The sequence below is a fragment of the Aptenodytes patagonicus genome, unplaced genomic scaffold (genome assembly GCF_965638725.1).
Source record: "Aptenodytes patagonicus unplaced genomic scaffold, bAptPat1.pri.cur scaffold_81, whole genome shotgun sequence".
Classification (NCBI taxonomy): domain Eukaryota; kingdom Metazoa; phylum Chordata; class Aves; order Sphenisciformes; family Spheniscidae; genus Aptenodytes; species Aptenodytes patagonicus.
The window spans coordinates 282,414-304,472 of NW_027472029.1; the positions used below are offsets into that span (position 1 = coordinate 282,414).

Sequence of the window (22,059 nt, forward strand, 5' to 3'; positions counted from 1 at the left end):
ACAGCATGGTGTGAATTTAATCAAATCCAAATGCTCTGTGGTGCTAAGGCAAACATCCTACAGAAATCTGAATTTGTCACATCTGGTTTAGGTAAGCTCATAGCTTCTTCACTTTCATAAGGTAGGGCCTGTGGTGGTAGGGCCTCCAAAACTGGTGGGGTGGGAAGGCAGAGAAAAGGAGGAAGAAAGTGAGAAAAGCCAAGTCTGTCATCTGTATATGCAATCTCTGTGAAAAGCTGGCCATGAGCTGATAATGATGAGTGGCATAAGATGTATGTACAGGAATACTTCTTGTGATAAATGACTTACAAAGTATTTTGCTTTGAAATGTAGTTTGTAATACAGCCTTTCCTGCTAGAGGGGCTATGCTGGTTAAGGAATACAGTGAGAATGCCAGCGGAAGCCCTCAGGTGGCGAGGAGAAGCCTGTTTGAATCACAGAATCATAGAATACCAGGTTGGAAGGCACCTCAAGGATCATCTGGTCCAGCCTGTCTTGGCAAAAGCATGGTCTAGACAAGATGGCCCAGCACCCTGTCCAGCTGAATCTTAAAAGTGTCCAATGTTGGGGAATCCACCACTTCCCTGGGGAGATTATTCCAATGGCTGATTTTTCTCATTGTGAAAAATTTTCCTCCTGTGTCCAGTTGGAATCTCCCCAGGAGTAACTTGTACCTTTACCCCTTGTCTTTTCCATGTGATTCCTTGTAAAAAAGAGAGCTCCATCTTCTTTGTAGCCACCCTTTAAATACTGGAACATGGTGATAAAGTCTCCCCTAAGCCTTCTTTTCTCAAGGCTGAACAAACCCAGTTCTCTCAGCCTTTCCTCATATGGCTAGCTTCCCAGTCCTTTGATCATCTTTGTGACCCTTCTCTGGACCGTCTCCAACCTGTCCACATCTTTTTTGCATTGCGGGGACCAAAACTGAACACCATATTCCAGGTGTGGCCTGACAAGCGCTGAGTAGAGTGCGATAATGACTTCTTCATCTCTGCTGGTGATGCCCTTGTTGATGCAACCCAGCATGCTGTTGGCTTTCTTTGCCTCAGCAGCACACTGTTCACTGATATTGAGCTTGTTGTCCACCAGGACCCCCAGGTCCCTTTCCACAGAGCTGCTCCCTGGCCGGGTAGGTCTCAGCCTGTGATGCACTCCTGGATTATGTTTTCCCAGGTGCAAGACCTTACGCTTGTCCTTGTTGAACTTCATAAGGTTCTTTTTAGCCCACTCTTCCAGCCTATCCAGGTTTTCCTGCAGGGTTGCTCTCCCTTCCAAAGTGTCCACTTCACCACTCAGTTTGGTATCATTGGCAAACTTCATCAGGGTACACTTGATCCCATCATCCAGATCACTTATGAAGATACTAAACAGCGTTGGGCCCAATATCGATCCCTGGGGGACCCCACTTGTGACAGGTTGCCAGCTTGAAAAGGAGCTATTTACCACCACCCCCTGGGTGCAGCCTGCCAGCCAGTTCCCCACCCACCACACAGATCACTTGTCTAGGCCGTAACACATCAGTTTCTCTAGGAGGAGGCTGTGGGAAACTGTATCGGAAGCCTTGGAGAAATCCAGGTAGACAATGTCCACCGCTCGCCCCACATCAACCAAGCAGATTACTTTGTTGTAGAAAGCAATCAGGTTTGTCAAGCACGATTTGCCCTTGGTGAATCCATGCTGGCTTTTCCCAATCACGTGCTTCATTTAACTTGTGATAGCCCCCAGGAGGATTCGTTCCATAACTTTCCCAGGCACTGAAGTAAGCCTGATGGGCCTATAATTTCCTGGATCCTCCTTTAAGCCCTTCTTGTAGATGGGGGTGACATTAGCCTTCTTCCAGTCTTCTGGGACACTCCCCAATCTCCACAACTTCTCAAAGATTATGGAGAGCGGCGTCGCAACGATATCAGCCAGCTCTCTTAACACCCTTGGGTGGATATTGTCAGGGCCCATCGATTTGTAGGGGTCAAGCTCCTGTAATAGTTCACATACCAACTCCTCCTTCACTGACAGTGGGTCTGTGTTTGCATCAACCTGGATTTTTGTTCCCAAGGCCTGGGGCCCAACAGTGCTGGTAAAGAGAGAGGTGAAGAAAGTGTTGAGAACCTTCGCCTTTTCAGCGTTGTTGATGACTAATTCACCTCTCCTGTTTAACAGTGGGCCAATATTTTCCTTCTGTTTCTGCTTGTTGTTTACGTACCTGAGGAACCCTTTCTTGTAGTTTTTGACATCTCTGGCCATTTTCAATTCGAGCTGAGCTTTTGCATTTCTAGCTGTATCTCTGCATGCCCTGGCAATGCCCTTGTAGTTCTCAATGGGTATTTGTCTGCTTTTTCATCTCTGGTACGCTTCTCTTTTGGTTTTGAGCAGACTCAGAAGCTCGCAGTTAAGCCAAGGGGGTGTCTTGCTCCGCCTACTTCCCTTACCTTTAAAGGGGATGAACTGTTTTTGTGCTTCCAGGAGAATGTTCTTGAAAAACTCCCAGCATCTGCTAGCTCCTTTATCCTCCATGGAAGCTTCCCATGGAATCCCTCCCAACTGAGCTCTGAGCGAGCTGAAGTTTGCTCTTCTAAAATCTAAAACCTTTGTCTTAGTACTAACCTTCAGCGTGCTCAGCAGGATCCCAAACTCCACACTATTGTGATCACTGCAGCCAAGGCTATCACTAACCAAGATATTACAAAGGAGGTTTTCTTGGTTTGTGAGTAGCAAGTCCAGCAGTGCCTCATTCCTCCCACATTTGTATGAGGGAGCAGTCCTCCACACATTCCAGGAACTTGATGGATGACAGGTGAGATGCTGTATTGTTCTTCCAAGAAATGTCTGGGTAGTTGAAGTCACCCATAGGAACCAGGTTCTGTTGACCCGAAGCTTGCTGAAGTGACCCAAATATTGCTTTGTTGGCCTTATCGTCTTGGTTTGGAGGTCGGTAGCAGATGCCTACTGTAAGATCCCCCTTGGAGATGACCCCTCTGATCTTGACCCAGAGGCATTTGATAGGGCTTCCACAACCTCTGTAGCTGACTTCTATACATTCAAGGTTCTCCTTAACATAAAGCATGACTACTCCTCCTCTTCTTCCCTGCCTGTCTTTACGAAACAGCCTATAGCCATCCATTGCGATCCTCCAGTCATGTGAGTTGTCCCACAGTGTTTCAGTTATTCCTACGGTATCATAACTTTCTGACTGGGCATGGAGCTCCAGTTCCTCCTGTTTCTTCCCCAGGCTGCGTGCATTAGTATACGTACACTTGAGGTGGTTGATCTTCTGGTTCTCATCTTGGGAGGCAGCTAAGGAACATTTGTTGCTGCTTTGGTTGGCCTGGCTTATTCCCCAGTTGGTTGCAATGGCGTGAGTGTTGCCACTTTGGACCCCGCTCCCTGAGTCCTTCAGTTTAAAGCCTGCCTCACCAAGCTGGCCAGCTTGCTGCCAAAGATTCCCTTGCCTCTTCTAGACAGGTGGATCTTATCCCTCCCTAACAGGCTATAGTCATCGAAGGATGTCCTGTTGTCATAAAAGCCAAAACCCTCACAATGGCACCAGACACGAAGCCAGAAGTTGATTTGCATTATATGTCTATTTCTGGCTGCACCCTTTCCTCTAACTGGTAAAATGGAAGAAAAGGTAACTTGGGCACCAATACTTTTCGCTTGCACCCCCAAGGCTTTGTAGTCTTCCTTGATTCTGCCTGGGTTCTGGCTTGCGGTGTCGTTCGTGCCCACATGAAAGAGCTTGCTGCGTTTCCAATTTGCAGTTCAGCTTCAGAAAACAAAGGTGGGAAACAAAATATAAAATGATGAGAGGAAGCCATCACAATCAAATTCCATATAAAACTTAATGCTGCATTTCTCTTAGAAGTGAGAAAGACAGAGTGGCAAGGGAGCAGAGGAGATGCCACCATGCACGGTGGTGGTGGGGGAAGGCCTTGTCTCACTGACCTACAAAGCTAATCCTGAAGATACTGGTGTAAAAGACAGGGTGCTGCATTTGCCCCCACTCTGCTGCCCATAGTAGCTGAGGCACCAACAATTTAAAGAGGCATTTCAGTTTCAAATTCCACCTAGAGTTACATTTAGTTATTTATTTTCTTCTCTTGCAACTTTGTTTCCAATCAAAAACATAATCTTTTACTCTGTTAGTATATAAAAAAAAAATTGCTGTTTTAATTTCTGAAGTGCACTCAGGTGAATCTGACAGACATTAAGTAGGCTGCTCCTTCAGACACAGCTGGATCCCCAAACCCCTTTGGTTGCAGGTGACTCATTTGGTGTGCCTGTACTTGGTTTTCTACAAATTGACATCTTTCTAAAAAGATCAGGGAAAGCAGGCTTTCATGGCAAAAGAATGGGAAACCAGGGCATTTGAAAACAAATATCCCTGCATAAGGTTTTTACACTTCTTTTGGCCAGTTCCTCTCTCTCCAAAACTAAGTTGGGGGGAGAAGGAAAAAGACTCTCCCTCTGCCCAGGCTCTGCAGAATGTGGCTCATGTAATCCCTTTTTAAGCCCTCCCGTACTGCCTGGTTGGTCAGGGGAGTGCAGCATTTACCTGGACATGCTGGTCATTTTTTCATGTAGGTGTGCCTACTTGTGATCTGTAAGAAAAGCAGCTCAGGCCTCCAGGGAAATGCAAGTGGATGCAGGCCCCAAAAGAGTAAGTCATTTATAAATTAATTTGCTCATAATTTTTAGAGACATTTTGTATTGGTTCATAAGGAGTTTTAGTTATGATTTTTGAAACATGGAGTGGATAAACAGAGAGATTAGATTAAGTTTGAAGTATATCTATATATTTCTGAGTGGTACTCTCCTTGCTAACAGTGAATATAATCAGACCATATAATAACCACCAGATTCAATCCAGAGATTAATTTTTTTCCCCCATAGAAATAGTTATTTTATCTTTTTGTCTTAGAAAATCACCATCATTAAGTGTCAATAACTAAAGACATTTTCATTATGGGCCTCATGAAACCTCTATCATTAAACTCCCAATACACAACATGCAGGTATTTGACAAGTAACAAATCCTATTCTCTGTTTTGCTTCACCCCGATGCTTTGCAATAGACCCTAACCAGATTCCTTTTGGCTTTCACCGGCTACACAGTAATACATTTGCGTCCTCTCTCCTGCTGTTTGCACTTACCAGTAACTCTAGATCTGGTAGTGATATCCCTAACAGAGGCTGGCCATTCGCTTTCATGCGTTCCTTGCTCCCCAATCAATGAGTTCAACTTTTTGCGATTCATCGCAGTAAGTTTCAGTAATGCTAATATCTAATTTCTTCTCTTCAGTGAAAAATACTAGATTCATTGCTGTTTTTACCCAGGTTCCTCAAATTAATATATGAATAGACAACAAAAATATCTCTTTTTATGTGTTCTGGTTTCGGCTGGGATAGAGTTAATTTTCTTCCTAGTAGCTGGCACAGTGCTGTGGTTTGGATTTAGTATGAGAATAACGTTGATAACACACCGATGTTTTAGTTGTTGCTCAGTAGTGCTTACACTAGTCAAGGACTTTTCAGCTTCCCATGCTCTACTGACTGAGAAGGCTGGAGGTGCACAAGGAGCTGGGAGGGGGCACAGCCAGGACAGCTGACCCAAACTGGCCACAGGGATATTCCATACCATGTGACGTCATGCTCAGTACATCAACTGGGGGAAAGCTGGCCGGGGAGGCCGCTGCTCGGGGACTGGCTGGGCATCGGTCGGCGGGTGGTGAGCAATTGCATTGTGCATCACTTGCTTTGCATATTCTTTTATTATTATAATTATTACTGCTACTACTATTACTATTTTACTTTATTTCAATTATTAAAATGTTCTTATCTCAACCCACGAGGTGGGGTTTTTTTTTACTTTTACTCTTCCGATTCTCTCCCCCATCCCACTGGGGGGGAGTGAGCGAGCGGCTGTGTGGTGCTCAGTTGCCAGCTGGGGTTAAACCATGACAGTATGCTTTGCCACAGAAGTGTAAAATGTTCACGTACCAGTGCTGGTATGGAGTTTGCTTCCTTGCAGTCTCCTCTAGCATTATTAAATACCTTTCTAATTATGCTCTCATAATAGCATACTAGCTGATTGCCTTCCTAACTATTAGCACAAATAATCCTATCTGTACATTCCTTTCCCATTGGAAAGTGGGCTAACATTACAGAAACCTATAATTTTTGCCCAGCCCAAAGTGTACCCACATAATTCTTCCTTTTATCTCTTGGACTGGAAGAATTTCTGCAGAGGTAACTTAAGACTTTTATCTTTCTTCACTTCTTTTCAAGACAACATGCTGTTAACAGTATATTTCTATCTGATGCCAATTCATTTGTGCTATTTTGTCATTACCAGGCAGCTTTACAATCCTTTATGTTTTTGTATTTATACTCCAAGTTTTCTTCCCAGATAGGCATTATTGTGTGCCATGCTCCTGCTCTCCGTTCCCCATCATACCCACTGCTCCTACTGTGCCACCTAAGGCCGTAATTCCCTAATCTGGTTGTTCAAGAAGGTTTTGTATGCTTGTGTGCTGCACAGTATTACAATTTATGATTCCAGACGACATTTGTTGTCTTGCAGTCAGTCCACTGGCCTGAGCTCCATACATGGAATGGCTATTCTGTCCTCCAGAAGTAAAGGGAAGCACAGTACATGCAGAGCAGGTCACAGAAGTTTTTTCTCTTTGTTCCATCTCTGCTACCTGGAGCGGGGCCATAGCTAAAGGAGTATTCATGTTTGCTCTGAAACTTCTCTGTCACTCCTATTTGCCTGTCACTGATAAATACACAAAAGCTTGGTGGGTGCTCAGTCCCAGCTGCTCTGCAGGGAGCTGTTCAAATCGCAGTCCCAGAGCACAGACCTGGCGTCCCATCCACGAGGCTGTCACCAAGGCACAAGTAGGTCCCTCTGATCTCACCTATGTGAGGTTTGGGCCCAGTGAGGAAGTTACAACACTTGATATCCTGGGAGTTTAAAGCCTTATTGGAATATACATTCTGAGCACTGAACTCCACTGAGCTTTGATAAGACTGATGAGGATGTAAAGACCTGGATTTGCATTACCAGATTCCTGCTATTGATATTGGAAAAGCAGGGTTAGAAAGGGCTATACTAAGACAGAGAGAAAAAAGATTAAATTATATACAGGAGTTTCAGTAAATGTTTTTACTGAAAAATAATAATGCTTTTACCAAACAAGGAAATTACTTGTTTTAATCATGGGATGTCTGTAGTATTCCCTTATTGGGGCTGCTTTTTTAAGTAGGGAATAAAAAACAAGGGAAGAGTGTTAAGGTTCATCCCATATGCACAGTGGGAAATTTGTTATAGACCTTGCTCTTTCAAGGTCCACAAGTCTGTTTTTTTGATTTCTTATTGTAAGAGAGGCAGCCATTATGGGGGGAGGTAGCACTTTTTTTATTGAGCCAATAAATACAGCTTGACAAAAGGACAAATTTTCACAAGCCCCTCTGTGTACTCAAAAGCTTATACAATAAGGTCATTTCTAAGTTTTGGGGAGCTCAGTTAAGAATAAAAATTTATGAAATAACCTCCATCCCAGACACTGCACCTATTTCCCTTGGTGTAAGTTATATTCTTGGTATCTCCTTCAAAATTCAAGTAATTTTGGTCAAGAAGAATTATGATAAATACTTTCAAACTATAAATCAAGAGACTATTCTTAAGTTACACACCTTGAAGTGTCCTTCTTTCCCTCTAGATGTTGATTTAAATGTGGCAGGTGAATTGATCAGTAGGGTGATCCTTACTGAATTTGGTCAAATAATTAAATTCATGTACGTCTCCACCCATTTGAACATAAGAGCTGTGTTAATCTTTGCTGACCACTCAGCTGATATTATAATTATTTTTGGAACATCTCATAGGTACAACAATAGTGCAGGAAGATGGGAAAAGTCAACCGATAAGAAAAAAATGTATGTATTTTTTCTATAGATGCAAATTCATTTTAAGACCCAGCTAAATTCTATCTAGCTGTGAACTTTAGAAACATCAGTTGCTCTGTATTAATACCTAAGGATGGGGAGAAAGTTTCACCAGTCCTAGAAAGGCGCATCAAAATGTGACCTGCAATAACAATGAAAAAAGGTCACATTTGAAGGAAGTTGGTTTTGACCTCCTCCTTCCTAATTACTCTTTATAAACATGTACTAGAGTAGCAACATCCACAGTCAACTTTTGCCATATATAAGATACCGTTTTGCTTATAACTGTGCTAGAGTTCACTAACTTAATCCAACACTTTCTGTGCTGGGAGACTGCCTCCCAGAAATGTCTTTGGAAAATGTCACTGTATCAAGGTTGTCTGCAAAGAAAGAGATGTGTTGTCTACTAGAGAAAGAGTGTTTGCCTACCAGAGATGTTGACGAACAGATCAATTCCCAGGCAGGACTATGCTGGAGCAGATCCTGGGGCAGAGTGATGACCTGCAGCACTTTGACATACTGGTAAAGATGGGCTGGACGACTTTCCTAGAAAGTCAAATCCCCTTGAGCTAGGCCTTCATGTCATCATTTGGTATGGGGCAGGAAGGTTAAAGAGAGCTCTGAATAAGCTAGCTAGGCTACTCAAAGCAGTCTAGTCACATTAACGTGGTCTCCTGCTAGAGATGCACATCAAAAAACCTCTGAACACTGTTGTCCTAAGCAAACCTTCCAGTGACTCCTGTCACACATCTGGGGCAGGACAATGCATGTGCGTCTATAAAACTTTTGATGCTCCTGTGAACAATGAAGGAGAGGGAAAAACCCATTGTATATACATTACGCGTTCATGTTTTCAAACTTGGCCTGGGCTAAGGTTACTAAAGTGTAGAGGTGTGTCTCTGGCTGTTCCCAGGAAAAGCAATTTAAACTTGGCGGAGTTGTTTCTGAGAAATGCGTTTGTATCTGTTCAATCATAAAGTTTGTCAGCTAACATCTTTAGAGTCTGCCCGTGCAGAGCAGTTCTTCTGGTTCACCTGAGGCTATAAGCAGGACCAAAGTGTGTAAGCCTGCAATCCAGCCAAGTATGGTCCAGGCTGACACTGTGGGGGCAGAGCAGGACTTTTCATGCATTTCTGGCAGGTAGGGTACTCAACAGGGAAGAAGTGGTCTCCTAGCTGGAGTCCTGGCACCATGGATTAGGAAAATACAAGTTGTCTTGAATGCAGAGAAATAAAAACCACTGTGAGGCTTACAGTCAGGGCTAGAAGGTGGGAAGAGATAAAAAGGTTAGGTAGCACAGAGTAGCACAGGAAAGGACAAGTGGGAGAAGTGTTAAAAACAGCTACGGCAGAAGGTGGGGCAGGAATGAGAAGAAATGGAAGGGAAAAGGAGATGATGTGAGAGGGCAGTATCAGGGTAAATCCAAGGATCAAGAGATACTTTAATACTGACACTTTCTATGTGTTGAGTTTCACTTAGCAACTTTCAGTGTCAGGAAATCTTTTGACATATTTTGGGAGGTGGGGCAGGAATGAGAAGAAATGGAAGGGAAAAGGAGATGATGTGAGAGGGCAGTATCAGGGTAAATCCAAGGATCAAGAGATACTTTAATACTGACACTTTCTATGTGTTGAGTTTCACTTAGCAACTTTCAGTGTCAGGAAATCTTTTGACATATTTTGGGAGGGAGCAAAGGTGATTGTGACTCAGAGTCAGCCCATGGTAGCGGTTTTCCTTAGAAAAAAAAGAAGGCATGAAGTCCTCTGGTCATTTTAATGTGAGCACAAACTCAGGACCTGACCTGGCCATTTCAAATTGTGTTCGTCTCTGTGTGTATGTACTGACACGGATGCCATGAAGTCATACAGGTTCAGAAGAAATTTGGATTACTAGCTTTCCAAATGTAAGACATTTCAATCAATGTTCTTCAAAATGTGAGCCTAAGGATTTTGAAACTATAATTTTCAGCTTTAACATTTTCTACCATTTTGGAAAAAAATGTATGTAGTGTTTCTGTCCATTTCAGTTATGAAGATGACGTTCCCAATACACAACAGGTCTAAACTGCTGCAAAGGTTTATGGCTGAATCTTTCAGTTTCCTAGAGCATTTCTTTGCATAGTAACAAATAAGGAAGAAGATGACCTGGTGCGGCACTTCTGAAATCTGTGGACTGTGGTGAAACAGTCAAAAATCCTTCTACCATTACCCTGCTGCATGGTGAAAGAAGCACTTTCAGCAGAGGCAGGGCTTAGAACTGTTTCTGACAGGAGCGTCTATAAAACAGAGCTAGAGAGAAACTGCTTTAGTTTACAACCTGTTTTCTCACAGGTTTTTGGTTTTTTTTACAGCAACACATAGCTTACAATCTCAAACTACTTCATGTAGCAGAATAAACAACCCAGATGTGTCAAGTCTCATGTGCTGAGGGTGAGACTTCTGCAACTGGCTGTCACCTCATGCACCTGTGTCCTTGGGTGTGTATGTCTCCTTGTCTCCTGTAGCCCCAAAGCATCACTCGTGCTCTGTGACCGCTTCTGCCAGACGTGGCTGCTTGGGCTGACCAGCAAAGCAGCTGGGAGCCTGCTTGCTGTGCGTGGGAGCACTGAGCATGCTGCGTCTGACTCTGAACACATGCTCACAGGTCCCCAAGGGTGGACATGCTCCCCAGCTAGAGACTGGCACCGGAAACCTTCCACCACCCAGTACCTGGCCTGTTCCTCCTTCACACAAACCAATTGCATGGGCACTTGGGAGAGAGGAAACCCAGGAGATCTGCACCTCCCCTGATGTCCACAGGTGCCCAGCATTGCTCTGGAACAAACAACCAACTTGCAGCAACTGTGTAGATCAATGCTGTTATTGTCGCAATTATGCAAAGAGTTTGTAGTTTATTGAAACGTGACACTATGGAGGCAGTGCAAAGCCAGCGGAATGTGGAATTAAATAGTATAGGAAGCATGATGCATTTTCATGTACAGATCAATATAAACCATACTAATCCTGTGTCATTGCTGAGTCCTTTCCAGCTACAGGATCCAGAAAAGCTGCTGCAGAGGGAACAAAGACCTGTTAGGAAGTCCAAGAGGAGCAATCCTGTTGCTAAAGACACACAGCCGTAACTGCAAAGGGAGAGGGACAAAGGTGAAAGAACTGCAATGAAAGAGAGGCAGAGTGCAGTGGTAGGGCAGTGAGAGGGACAACTCCTAATTGGGAAAAAAGCACACAAAGAGCCATAAAGGAGGTGAGAATCTGAAGAAGGAAGGACAAAGAAAGGACAAAGTCAGGAAGGCTGGAAGAGCAAAATGGAGACAGAGCAGGAGTTTAGGCATAAAAGAGGAAAAGAAGGAATTACTAGAGTGGAAAAAGCCAGTTAAGAGTATTTTAAAGACTATTAGCAACGTGTCTTGCAACTCTAGTTGCAACTCTAGAGTCTAGCGTATGTTGGTTGGATACAGTCTGACCAAGATTTAGCTTTGGAGGGGGATAGCTTACCAAATGTCTGGTTTCCTTTGGTCATTTCTCAGCCCCATGTGGACCACTTACAGAAAATAATTACACTTTCTCTAAGTGCAGTTGTAAGAGCACAGATTTGTGCATCCTTGGATTTTGTACCACTTTTAATGAAGATGTGTCCTTTTGTTCTGGTCACACTCTCAGCCTCTGTGAACTTTTTGAACTCTTTGCTCCAGTAGAGCAGTGAGCTTTTTGAAGTGCATAGCGTAGTGTCTGGTTAAGTTACTCTGGCACACATTTTATGCTTTTGGCAGACACCCACAGTTTAGCAATAGGAACAAAGTGATCTGTCTTCATAAATATCAAGTGGCTATTTCTGGAGAAGAAAAGAGTGAGATACCTTGCTGAAATATATGCTTTGGCTGGCTAAGACTTTGACACACCATTGCTTAGATAAAACAACAAACATTCTCATAATCTTTAAGTACTGCTGCCCTTTAGATACTATCAAGTAGTAGAGGTAAGCATGAAGCACTGTGAGATCTTCACATTTTTCATCACCACAATCCATCTAGTCATGTTGACCCTTATCCTGTCCTCTAATCCTCATACAAGTATAGATCTGGACCAAGTTTAATTAGGGTTTCAACTGAGATAGCTGGCCTGGTATTGAGTTCAGTCTGCAGCCTGAGCGAAAGGTTTTGCTCGTGCTAGTTTTTTTGCTCAGCTAATTTCAGATCTCGTCCCTGCACCCCGGCTTCTTGTCAGAGCCTCTCTCTCACCAAGATATCTCCAAGTTCCCATTCTCAGGCAGTTCCTGGCCACATATAGTCCTCAAATTTTCTTCTCAGTGATTTGGCCTGTACAGATTAAATTAGCACAGGGGAGAGCTCCATGAGCTCCAGTGCTCTGTAACGACCAAGCATGCAACAGCCCAGAATTTCAATTGCTGGGTAAAATACATAGAATAAGGAAAGTTGATCAGTCTAAGGACTGCGTACGCCATTCCTGATGGACATTTGTCTGGCCTGACCTTAACAATTGCCATTGATGGAGATTCCTCCAACCCGTCAGCTAGTATGTTCCAGTGCTTCTCTGTCCTTCCCTAATGTCTAAGCTGCATTTTCTATACATCTGTTTAGGCCTGTTACTTCTTATTGTGTTCCCAGTAGACAAGGAGAACGTTTTACTCCTTTCTTCTTTGCAGCAACTTTTTATACAGTTGTACATTGTTATAATGTCTTCCGTTGGTTTTCTCTTAGCTTAAACAGCCCTGAATCCTTCAGTCTTTCTACATGTCACATTTCCTAGACCACAGTTGTTTTTCTCTGGGCTGCTTCCACTTTGTCCTTGTCTTCTATAAAGTGCAGAGTTCAGCTGGACACAGTATAATTTAAGTTCCTATTAACACCATGCAAAGGGCAAAGACAACTTCAGGTGTCTCCAGCAGCACTCCCGTTCCCACATTACATTTTAACATTTGCCTTTTTCACAACAACCTGACATCACTAGCTCATGCTCAGTTTGCTACCTACCAGTACTCCCTCTACTATCCAGCCTGTTCTCCAGCTTGTCTTTTACATTTGGTCAGTCTTACCCAAGTGTAGTATTTTGCCATTGTCTTTACCGAATCAAATCTACTGTTTTAAAACTATTAAACCAATATTTCAAGATTATTGTAAACTCTAGCCCTCACTCTTGGTGTGCTCAGCATCTCCCAGAGTTGTGCCGGCCACATACATTAGGAATATTATTTTTTTTCCCCAGAGGCATATCATTCATGAAAAAAACCCTGAGTAGTACCAGAAGAGTCTTTTGCAGAACCTCTCTCAAAATATCCTTATAATTTGATAGTGAACAATTGTTAACTATCCCTTGATATAATTTATTAATCAATTTTGCAGCCACTTAAAATGACATCCTCTAAACCAGGAAACCCCAAGTTACTTGTAAGATTGACATGTGAGACAGTGTAAAAAATCTTACTAAGGTCAAGACATGGGACACCTGCTGCTGCTACCATCCCTCTCCTATAATATATCCAATTTATGTCAATTCCTTCACTCAGCAAACCTATTTTAAGAAAATAGCTTTACCTAAGTTAAATATAGAAATGAGTCCTGCCCCCTGCTGTTGTAGATATATAGCACTCCCAGTCAAGGAGGCTGTTAGAAGTATTAGTGTTTGTCTTTTTAAACAAAAGATCCATCATGCCGTACATCCTGGACTCCAGGATCCTGGCTGTGTAGTGTCTGAGGACAAACTGTGGGTCTGTATGGGATGGTACTGATTTCAACAGGGATCTGTACAGAGGACATTTTCCTTTGCTCTATTAGCTTCACTTTACCTTCTTTGGCTATGAAAGAGCAAAATATTTTAAAAACAAATCCCCGTCTTTCCAATGAATTTGCATCACCACCAGTTTGGCAGGTGATGGCAAGAAAGATATTAACAGCTGGTTCTAGGCTCTTGCTTCAGTCACCTTTGGTTGTGGGCACTCAATCAATTTTTCCCAATGTTTAGTTCAGCTGCCATTCAGATCTCCTTTCCACGTTACAAACAGAAAGGAAGAAATAAGTGGTTAGCTAATAGCAAATATAAATAAAACAATATTTCATAATTAAGGGTATTTAAAACCTATTTGGTGTTTGTACACCAAAACAGAAATATTTGAGAAAAAAATATACCAAAATAAATGTATACTGATCGTAACTTGCTGATGTATTGTGACTTGCTGATGCAGCTTGTTAATGCACCAAACCCAACAATTCTGTTCTTGGTTTCCCTTCAGAAAATGCATAATAATTGAAGTGTAGGGTTTTGTTCCTATATCTGCTAAAGCCAGTAGAAAAAATCAGTGCTTTTCATGATTCAGTGCCTTTTCTACCAGTGACAAGGAAGAATTCTCCTTTGTTGGTTCTAACTGGATGCTGGTAATCACTGGGAGATACCAGATTTTTCCAGTGACAGTTTCAGAAATAATGGAAGAAGAACAAGAGGAGTAAGGAAGTAATTTATAAACAAAACTTGCAAAACACTTTTGAAACCTGCCTGCTGTTGTAGTGAATTTAGAAGAGCAAAAAGTTTTGCCTTGGAGTCGAGCCTACACAGTTCTTCTTTACTAATTAAAACCAAATACCCATTCTTAGGTCCTGTTCCTTTCATTTTCCTTCCTTTTTTGAACCACTTGTATTTTATTAAGTATAGCACATCTAATAATTCCTGTATGCAATGTGAAGAGGACTAGGTTTAATCCCTAAACTGTATTTGTCCTTCTTACTTTGCTAACTGTATAGTACGCCTAAAATTTGTAACAATCAGTGAGGCACTACTGACTAGTGCTAGATGCTCAGAATGACTGACTTTAGGTGTTTATAGTGTTGGGACTGAGCGTTACATAGCTCAGATTCCTTAAATGTATCCGAGGTCAAACACATCATGGTTTTTTTTCAGCAATGATTGACAGTAATATAGAAGCAGCATTTTATTTTTAGCCATTTGCATCAGATACACATGCTTTTGCAAATATATTTTTTCCTATAATCCCACTTTATTCAAATGCAGTTGTAAGCAACTGAGATTTTCTGACCTGGCACCAAGGATTCAACCTGAAGTCTGTATTTAACTGTGTGGCCAGAAGTCAAGCGCAGTTGCTGATTCCCTTTGACTGTCAGTCTTTGATGGAGTTGGCTTCTGCAAGTGCTGCCATCCACAGTGTCAGCCTTCTTGGGATAGCGAGTATCACTCTGGAGCTTTGCTCGTAAATGCTGGTGTTACGCAATTGCTTATCTATTCTAGGGAGTTTATCATTTTTAACTTGTTCAGTTTGTGTGTAATGTTGTTAGATGAGTCGTGAGACATTATGAAACCCTGAAGTTATCACACTGGATCAGAGCAGAGGTCCTTCACAGTCAGTACTCTGTCTTGGCAGAAGCCAATATGGATCATTCAAAAGAAAGTGCAGTAAATGGTGGTCTGTTGCCCAGGGCAGCTGCTACCTTCTGCCTCTCTTAAATGGAATACAATTTATCCCCTGAAATACGAAAATGAATATGCATTCCAAACCTCTAGACTTTTCTTCCCTTTATTAAAGGACCTGCCTGTGTCTGTAACTTGTGGTTATCCCCCTTCTTCTCCCAGTCCTACCAAGCTCTTTACTTCAATGTTGTTTCTGTATTACATTTAACAGACATTTCATTGCATTCAAACTTACTTCCTTTCAGTATCATGAAAACTCTTGGTCACAGCTATTCAGCTCTCCCAAATAAATTCTTCTCTAATATTGTATGTTATTTTTTACCTCTAATATGTCTGTTCTTATTAATCTCCTGTTCAAATTCAGCAGCCCCAATGGTTCAGTATGGCAGTCTCTTCCATGCCTCTTCTTATTTTGCCACTGAATCCTTCTTCATTTCTGCTGTCTTTGCCTTAAATCAGTGCTGCCCACACTTTCTGCTCTCCATTGCCCTTCTTCTCAAGAACTCCTCAAACCCAAGCATGATGCCATCTGTCTCAGGGTTTCCTCAGTCCTCCCATCCCTTGATCAGATGTGTGCTTGGGTCTCTTGCCCAGGAAAGATGAGTCTGCTCCTGCCAGAAGTCTTCATCCAACCCTGAACCTGCTACTAAGAGACCACAAAGAAAGTGTCCCTATGAACAGGCTTCAGGTTGGATGAATTTCATAAGTGGGCCAGAAACAGCGCAAGGATTGTAGATTGAGCAAGTTTTTTTAGGCAGAATACTTGGAAATGAACCTGACATGACAGGTTTACTATTGTTTTATACAGCTGAATTGTAAGCTTTTCAGTAATATGTATATAATTCTTGTTCCTTAAATTATAGTCATCAAAAGTTTGTCCAAAGATCTTTGGAGGAATATTGAAGTAGGATGTTTTGCATGTGGCTTGGAAAGGAGAGCTAATTCCATCTTTGTGTTAGTCATAACTAGACCTGAAAATCTGCATGATTAAAATAAAAAGGGAGTTCTCTTGCTCCCATCACAGTCATTGGACAATGATTTAAGATGAATTTGCAAACTGGGCCATGGACCAGCAAGTGATTACAGTTATCTGATGGTTTCACACAGTCCCAGTGATGCAGGAATCAGGCACGGAGCAGCCCCCCACCCCAGCAAGGAAGGCATGCCCTGCAGCTGGCAGTCATCTGGTGGCACGCACAGCCACTGCGCACCCTCTGCACCGGTGGGCTCTGCAGGCAGCTGCAGCTAGACATCAGCTCCAGGAAAAAAGCTCAGCTCCTGAACTTACAGCCTTCCTTACATCAGGAGATGAGATACAACTACAATACTGCAGTCAAGAGATCTGCCATCTGTCCTGTACCTGCAGTGGGTATTGCCAGAGGCTTAACGGCCAGTCTGGCATTCCTGCCTGCTGGCATTGCTGGTGTGTGTGTGACCTGGGTCATAGCTCAGATTTTGTTCCTGAGGCTGTGCCAGAGCATGTCTCACTGTTGACACCTTCTTAGAAAAAGGGACACGGTCCACCCGGTGCAGTACAAGTGGCTGCTAATAACCTACTTGCTCTACTTTTTAAAATATTCCTGGCTTGTTGACCTTTTCAGGCTACTGCAGAGTCCATAAGAGTAAGTGGGGAAGGGCAAACCATCTCAGGGTAGGATGTTTGAGGAGAGGAATATGAGGGGTGAGGAGGCTCTACCCCAGTTTGTGATGCCGGGGCATCTGTAGATGTCATGATGAGGGAGGGTTAAAATGCTTCGTTTCACTTTTGAAAGTATTTTGGGGTATTTTGTTTTACTTTCCCTTTGCACTGATAGCAAGATTGCCAGCTGCTTGGAACTGACACTTTAATTGTTACATTAGTTTAAACCCAATCTGGGATGACTGAAAAATTTTGAACTGGGCACTGGAAAATTAGGTGCCAGATTGTGCTGTGGTGTTGACTATACATCGAGAATAGACTTGACAGTCTTCTCCTATAAGTATTCAGTGAGAATCAGTGTAACACAACTCAAAAATAGTTAACGTTAAAAATTACCTCAGAGTGCAATCCACAAATAACCTACAGGATTGGGCTCAGAAAGAGAAAGTATGTGCAGATTTTAGCACAGACTCTTCAGCAGCAGATGTCTTTGGGACATGTCACGTAACATCCATAAGTCTCCAGAATAATTAGAGGCTTTGTGCAGGACATCACAGATACCCCAGGTAGAAGTCCATCATGTTTGTGAACGTCTTGAGCCTTCATCCAAGCAGTCAGGTATGCCAAGGGTGCCAGCAGCTCCCCAGCAATGTGATTCCAGTGATAACCTATGGCAAAGGCTCCTATGCTGTTAATTGTTGGTGCAAATAAAGCTGGTTTGAGGTTGGTGTAATCTCCCCAGGTTTGAACACCAATCTTTTCAACCTGTGCACAAGACAGATGGAAGGAAACCCCACTGTTTGATAGCAGGGAAGTTCTTTCAGGTCTGACTGGTCTGTAGTTAGTGTAACACAAATCATGTAAGTTTTGCTTATCACCTGGGGTACAGATATTTGTACAAATGAAGAAAACTGAAAGCACCCCCCAAAGAAGGGAGCTGCAGCAAAGAGTCTAGAGAGGTGTCCTCTGACTTAGAGAGGCCTTCGGTTGAGAAGGTACCAATAAAGCGGTGAGAACTGCAGACAGCACCTCAGCAAGGAGTTTCCAGGGAGTGCGAAAAGGGACTGCGACATGTGCTCTTGATGTAGCAGGGTGTCTCTCCCCTGCAGGAGGGGCACAGCTCACCCACCTGCGTGACCCCTGCAATGATTGCGCCCATACCCACCGCTCACTGGAGCATTTTCCAATGCACAGCCCCAGCCGGCCATGGAGTCAGCTCAGTGTACACGTGAGCTGAGAGGGCCCTGAAGGCATTGCCCTCATGGAGGCCTGGCTGTCTGGCCTCACTTGGACCACCAGCACTCCTCACCTTTTGTACATCTGGGTGGGACAAGTGAGGAACCGGAGTGTGTCGAGCCCAGACCGTGTGGAAATGGTTCTCAGGCACCATTCAGCATGTTGGTTCATCCTCACCAGGGATGCAGGGCAGGCCCTGCCTCCCATCCACCAAGGGGAGCCGAAAAATCCCTGCAGGGACTCAGAGCAGCCCTGGGGAGTAGAAGTCCATAACTCTCTTCTGGAGGCTGGCCAAGGTCACAGGGGATGGGCTAGGGCATTCAGACAGTGCCCCAGCATGGGTAGGACAAGCTGGGTTATGGCCAGCACCTGCCTTCAAAGGGAAAGACACCACATCAGCCCTGCCTGCTTTTGCAATATCTCTGATTCCTGGCCCCTAGTTCCTCCCAGTTAGACCCAGGAGAGGGCCTGATGGCAGAGGGCTAGATGGGCAGATACAGCAGTAGGCTGGTGACCCACAGGGTGGGAGGGAGCCAGGTGCACCCCATTCTTAGCCACCAGCCCTGAGCCCTTGACCCAGTTGCCCCAGGTATAAAACACCTCATGAGCACTGGAAACACCTCGAGTTTCCAGACTGGAAAATACGAGCTGCTACTGTCTGACCTACTGCATGTGGGCCCTGGAGAGGAGAAGACACAGCAGCAGCATAAACGTCTCCAATTAACAAGCTGTTGGAGGAGGACTGAGAGCCTGCTCTCGGTGGTAACATTTCTGAAAAGATTTCCACCTTCTGTGGAAAGAAGAACAAACCTATAGTTTCCCCCCATTTGGGTGAGGGTCTCTGGAGTTTTCAAGGAGCTGGACTAATACCTTTAAGATGAAATTTGATAAAATGTCAAATGATTTTCTCTTCAAAACCTGTTCTTCTGGAAAATAAATGATGGAGAAGAAGATGAATAATTTATTATTCACTCATTTAAAAAGAAGCTGTTGGCAATGGTTTAGTCAGATGCAGTGCCTTTGGCCAGTAAAGATAATAAAGGAATAAAGGATTAGTCATCAATACTGCACTGAAAGAAAAAGGTCAAATCTGTCATTGGTCTAAATCCAAAAGGCCAGTTTTTGTTCTGTTATTCTAAAATAGTGGCCTCCAGCCCCCCTTTGATTTTCACACTGCAAAATAATTCCAGCAGAGATGCCGACTCTTCCATGGAATATTTAAACCTATTAAACGTCCCTGCTTTATCTCCGTTGCTTTTTCAAAACCCGTCAGGAATACTTTGTGCACCCTCAAGTAGCTATGTAGTACAAGCTGACAAGTGCTGTATTAAAACAAAGACTTAGGGCATTTTTCAGATACGGAGAACCGAATCTGGTCTCTGGATTTACAGACCCAAGGAGATTTCCTTGGAGAAGCTGCTCCACAACAAGGATTCTTGGATGAAATCCAGACTTGGATTTTCAAAACTGCTATGAGGCGGGATTTCAGCAATGCCAGGTTTTCACTTCCTCAACCAAAAAAAAGCTGATGCCTCCTGGCTTCCCTGCGATTGTACTTATACTTTGCATGCAGGTTCCTTCTGTCCTGCATCCACTGCATCCATGGTAGATAGGTCTATGGCTGACTTTTACCCTCCTGTTACTGCAGGATAAGTCACCTTTCAAGGGCCTATAACCTTTATCCTGCAACAGCAGCATCAGGAAGCACCATGGCAACAATCAGCTTTGCTGGGAGCTGAGAAATGCCAGCTTGTGCTAGAAACTTCTGTTTGCATCAGCCGTAAAAATTAAGAGACTCTCAAACATAACTGGTTTTGAGAAAGAATAAAGCAGTGCAAGTCCTACTTCAATCTGCTGTATAAATTCCCCTCCTAAACTCACTTTGTGTGGTTTGATATCATTCTCTCTTCTATACAATTTGCTTTCCCCGAGTTTCCATTTGCAAGTTTCCCACTTTTTCTCATAGCTGTTCGGGTCCAATTTGTCAATATTACTTCAACAGGCAGGTTGGATTGCTAAAGTTGGTCTCGCCTACTCGTAACTCCAGCATCCCATTCCCGGAGGGCAAAACCAATAATTATCGGTAACATTACTCTAAAGAGCATTCCTTTCCATACTGTAATAAATATGATAAATGTGATACCACTGTTTGAAAAATATTTTCCATACCTCTTAGGTTTCACTATATTTAGAAATGTTTAGCACTTCTGCATCACATATTCTTAATTGCTGGAAATCTGTCTTACCTTGCTTTGGAAAGCGGTGAATACATTAACATGTTGTTGCTTGTACTCTGCTTACTCACTTTCAGACATGCTCAGTATGATTTAATCTAGATTTATAATGTTATGACATTTTATGCCTCAGCTTGCTTAAGTTGATATTGGCAACCCAGGATGTGGATTACTTATCAACAATGCTTATGTACTCGTATGATGAGCACCATCCAAAGCCCAAGAGGGCCAAAGAAAGAAATTAAGAGTGTAGATTTTACCACATACAGAACGTAATTGGCCAGGTAAGAAAATACCTAACAAATATGAATATAACTTCTCCATTTCACTTTCCCAAGGATGATATGGATTGTCCAAAGTATCAAGGGGGATACACCCACCTGAACCAAAGATATATGAAAATTAACACTATACAAGCACAAATTATTTGCTCCCACACATGTTAATGCTAGTGTTAGCACAGCTTTTGTCTAAGGAAGCCCGAGGTGCTGGAGCTGCATTGAAATCTTGGTGTTTAGCATATTAAACTTAGGGTTTTAGCTCTTCTTATTGTAAAGAAAAGTTTGAAAGCATGAAGGAGAGGCAGGGGCTGGAGGCAAAGCAGGTCCCCCAAGCAGCCAACAACATTGCTCTGCCTCTGCGTTGAAGTGTCCGAGCAGAGCAGGACAGAGCTGCTGTGTGTTGGAGATGAGCGGAGGTCTCTGAGTGGAGTGGGAGAGGCTGGGAAAGGGGATTACAGCTTAGGCTATATACTGCAGGGGGTGAGAGAGCCAGAGGGGTCTTGACACTGCCTTCAACTCCACCTGCCACCATGGGCTAAAGCCCTCAGGGATCGGTCCTCGTAGTGGGATCAGGAATGTCTTCTCCATAACAAAGCTCCTCCACAGTGCTTGTGGCATAGTAACGCTCATCTGGGGAATCAATATTGCAATTGGTACTGCCCCTCACTACTTTGGTTTGAACATCAGTGTGCCCATGTGCCTCCACAGCATCCTTTGCTCGGCCCTCTGCAGCATTACAGCAAGGTCTTAAAACGAAAATGCTGTCTGTGGGCACGAGTTCCTCATTTTACCTACAAGGGAGAAGGAAGGCAGAGAGACATTCCCGAGGCAGCAGTGAATCTGGATGAGATTTCTAGCTTCGCACCTTGGTGCAGTCCTGAAGGACCAGAAAAATGTGGGTATCTGCAGTATTTCTTGTTCCCATTAGCTCCTGATCTTATTTTGTTGCAGTTGTTTTCCATTTTTTTATCTTTATTGACCTTTTTTATATTTTGTGTTTTGTTAAAGTTTTTTTTTCCTACAGCAGAGAAATTGCAAATACAATGTTATCATGAGTAATGTGCTGACTTTGTTTTCTTATTTACCTTAGGACATTTATTTACCCCTTCTTCACTAGAGGCAGACCTTTCCCACTGCAATTGCTTTTCTTTGGCACGTTATTCTGTATCTATAATGGCTTCCTCCAGGGGTATTACCTGATTTACTGTGCTGAATATCCAAACGATTGGTGCACCGACATCAGATTTACATCAGGTAATTACAGCTGCAGGATTCCCAAGATCTAATCTCCG

General features: G+C 43.2%; 1 protein-coding gene across 1 annotated transcript in view; it reads left to right on the forward strand.

The window, feature by feature from the left end:
- Positions 1–22,059, forward strand: part of SRD5A2 (steroid 5 alpha-reductase 2) — a 32,600-nt gene that overhangs the window by 5,452 nt on the left and 5,089 nt on the right. Inside the window, exon 2 of the mRNA XM_076363712.1 lies at positions 21,858–22,021. Coding sequence (XP_076219827.1) covers positions 21,858–22,021 — 164 coding nt within the window. The remainder of the gene's footprint in view (positions 1–21,857; positions 22,022–22,059) is intronic.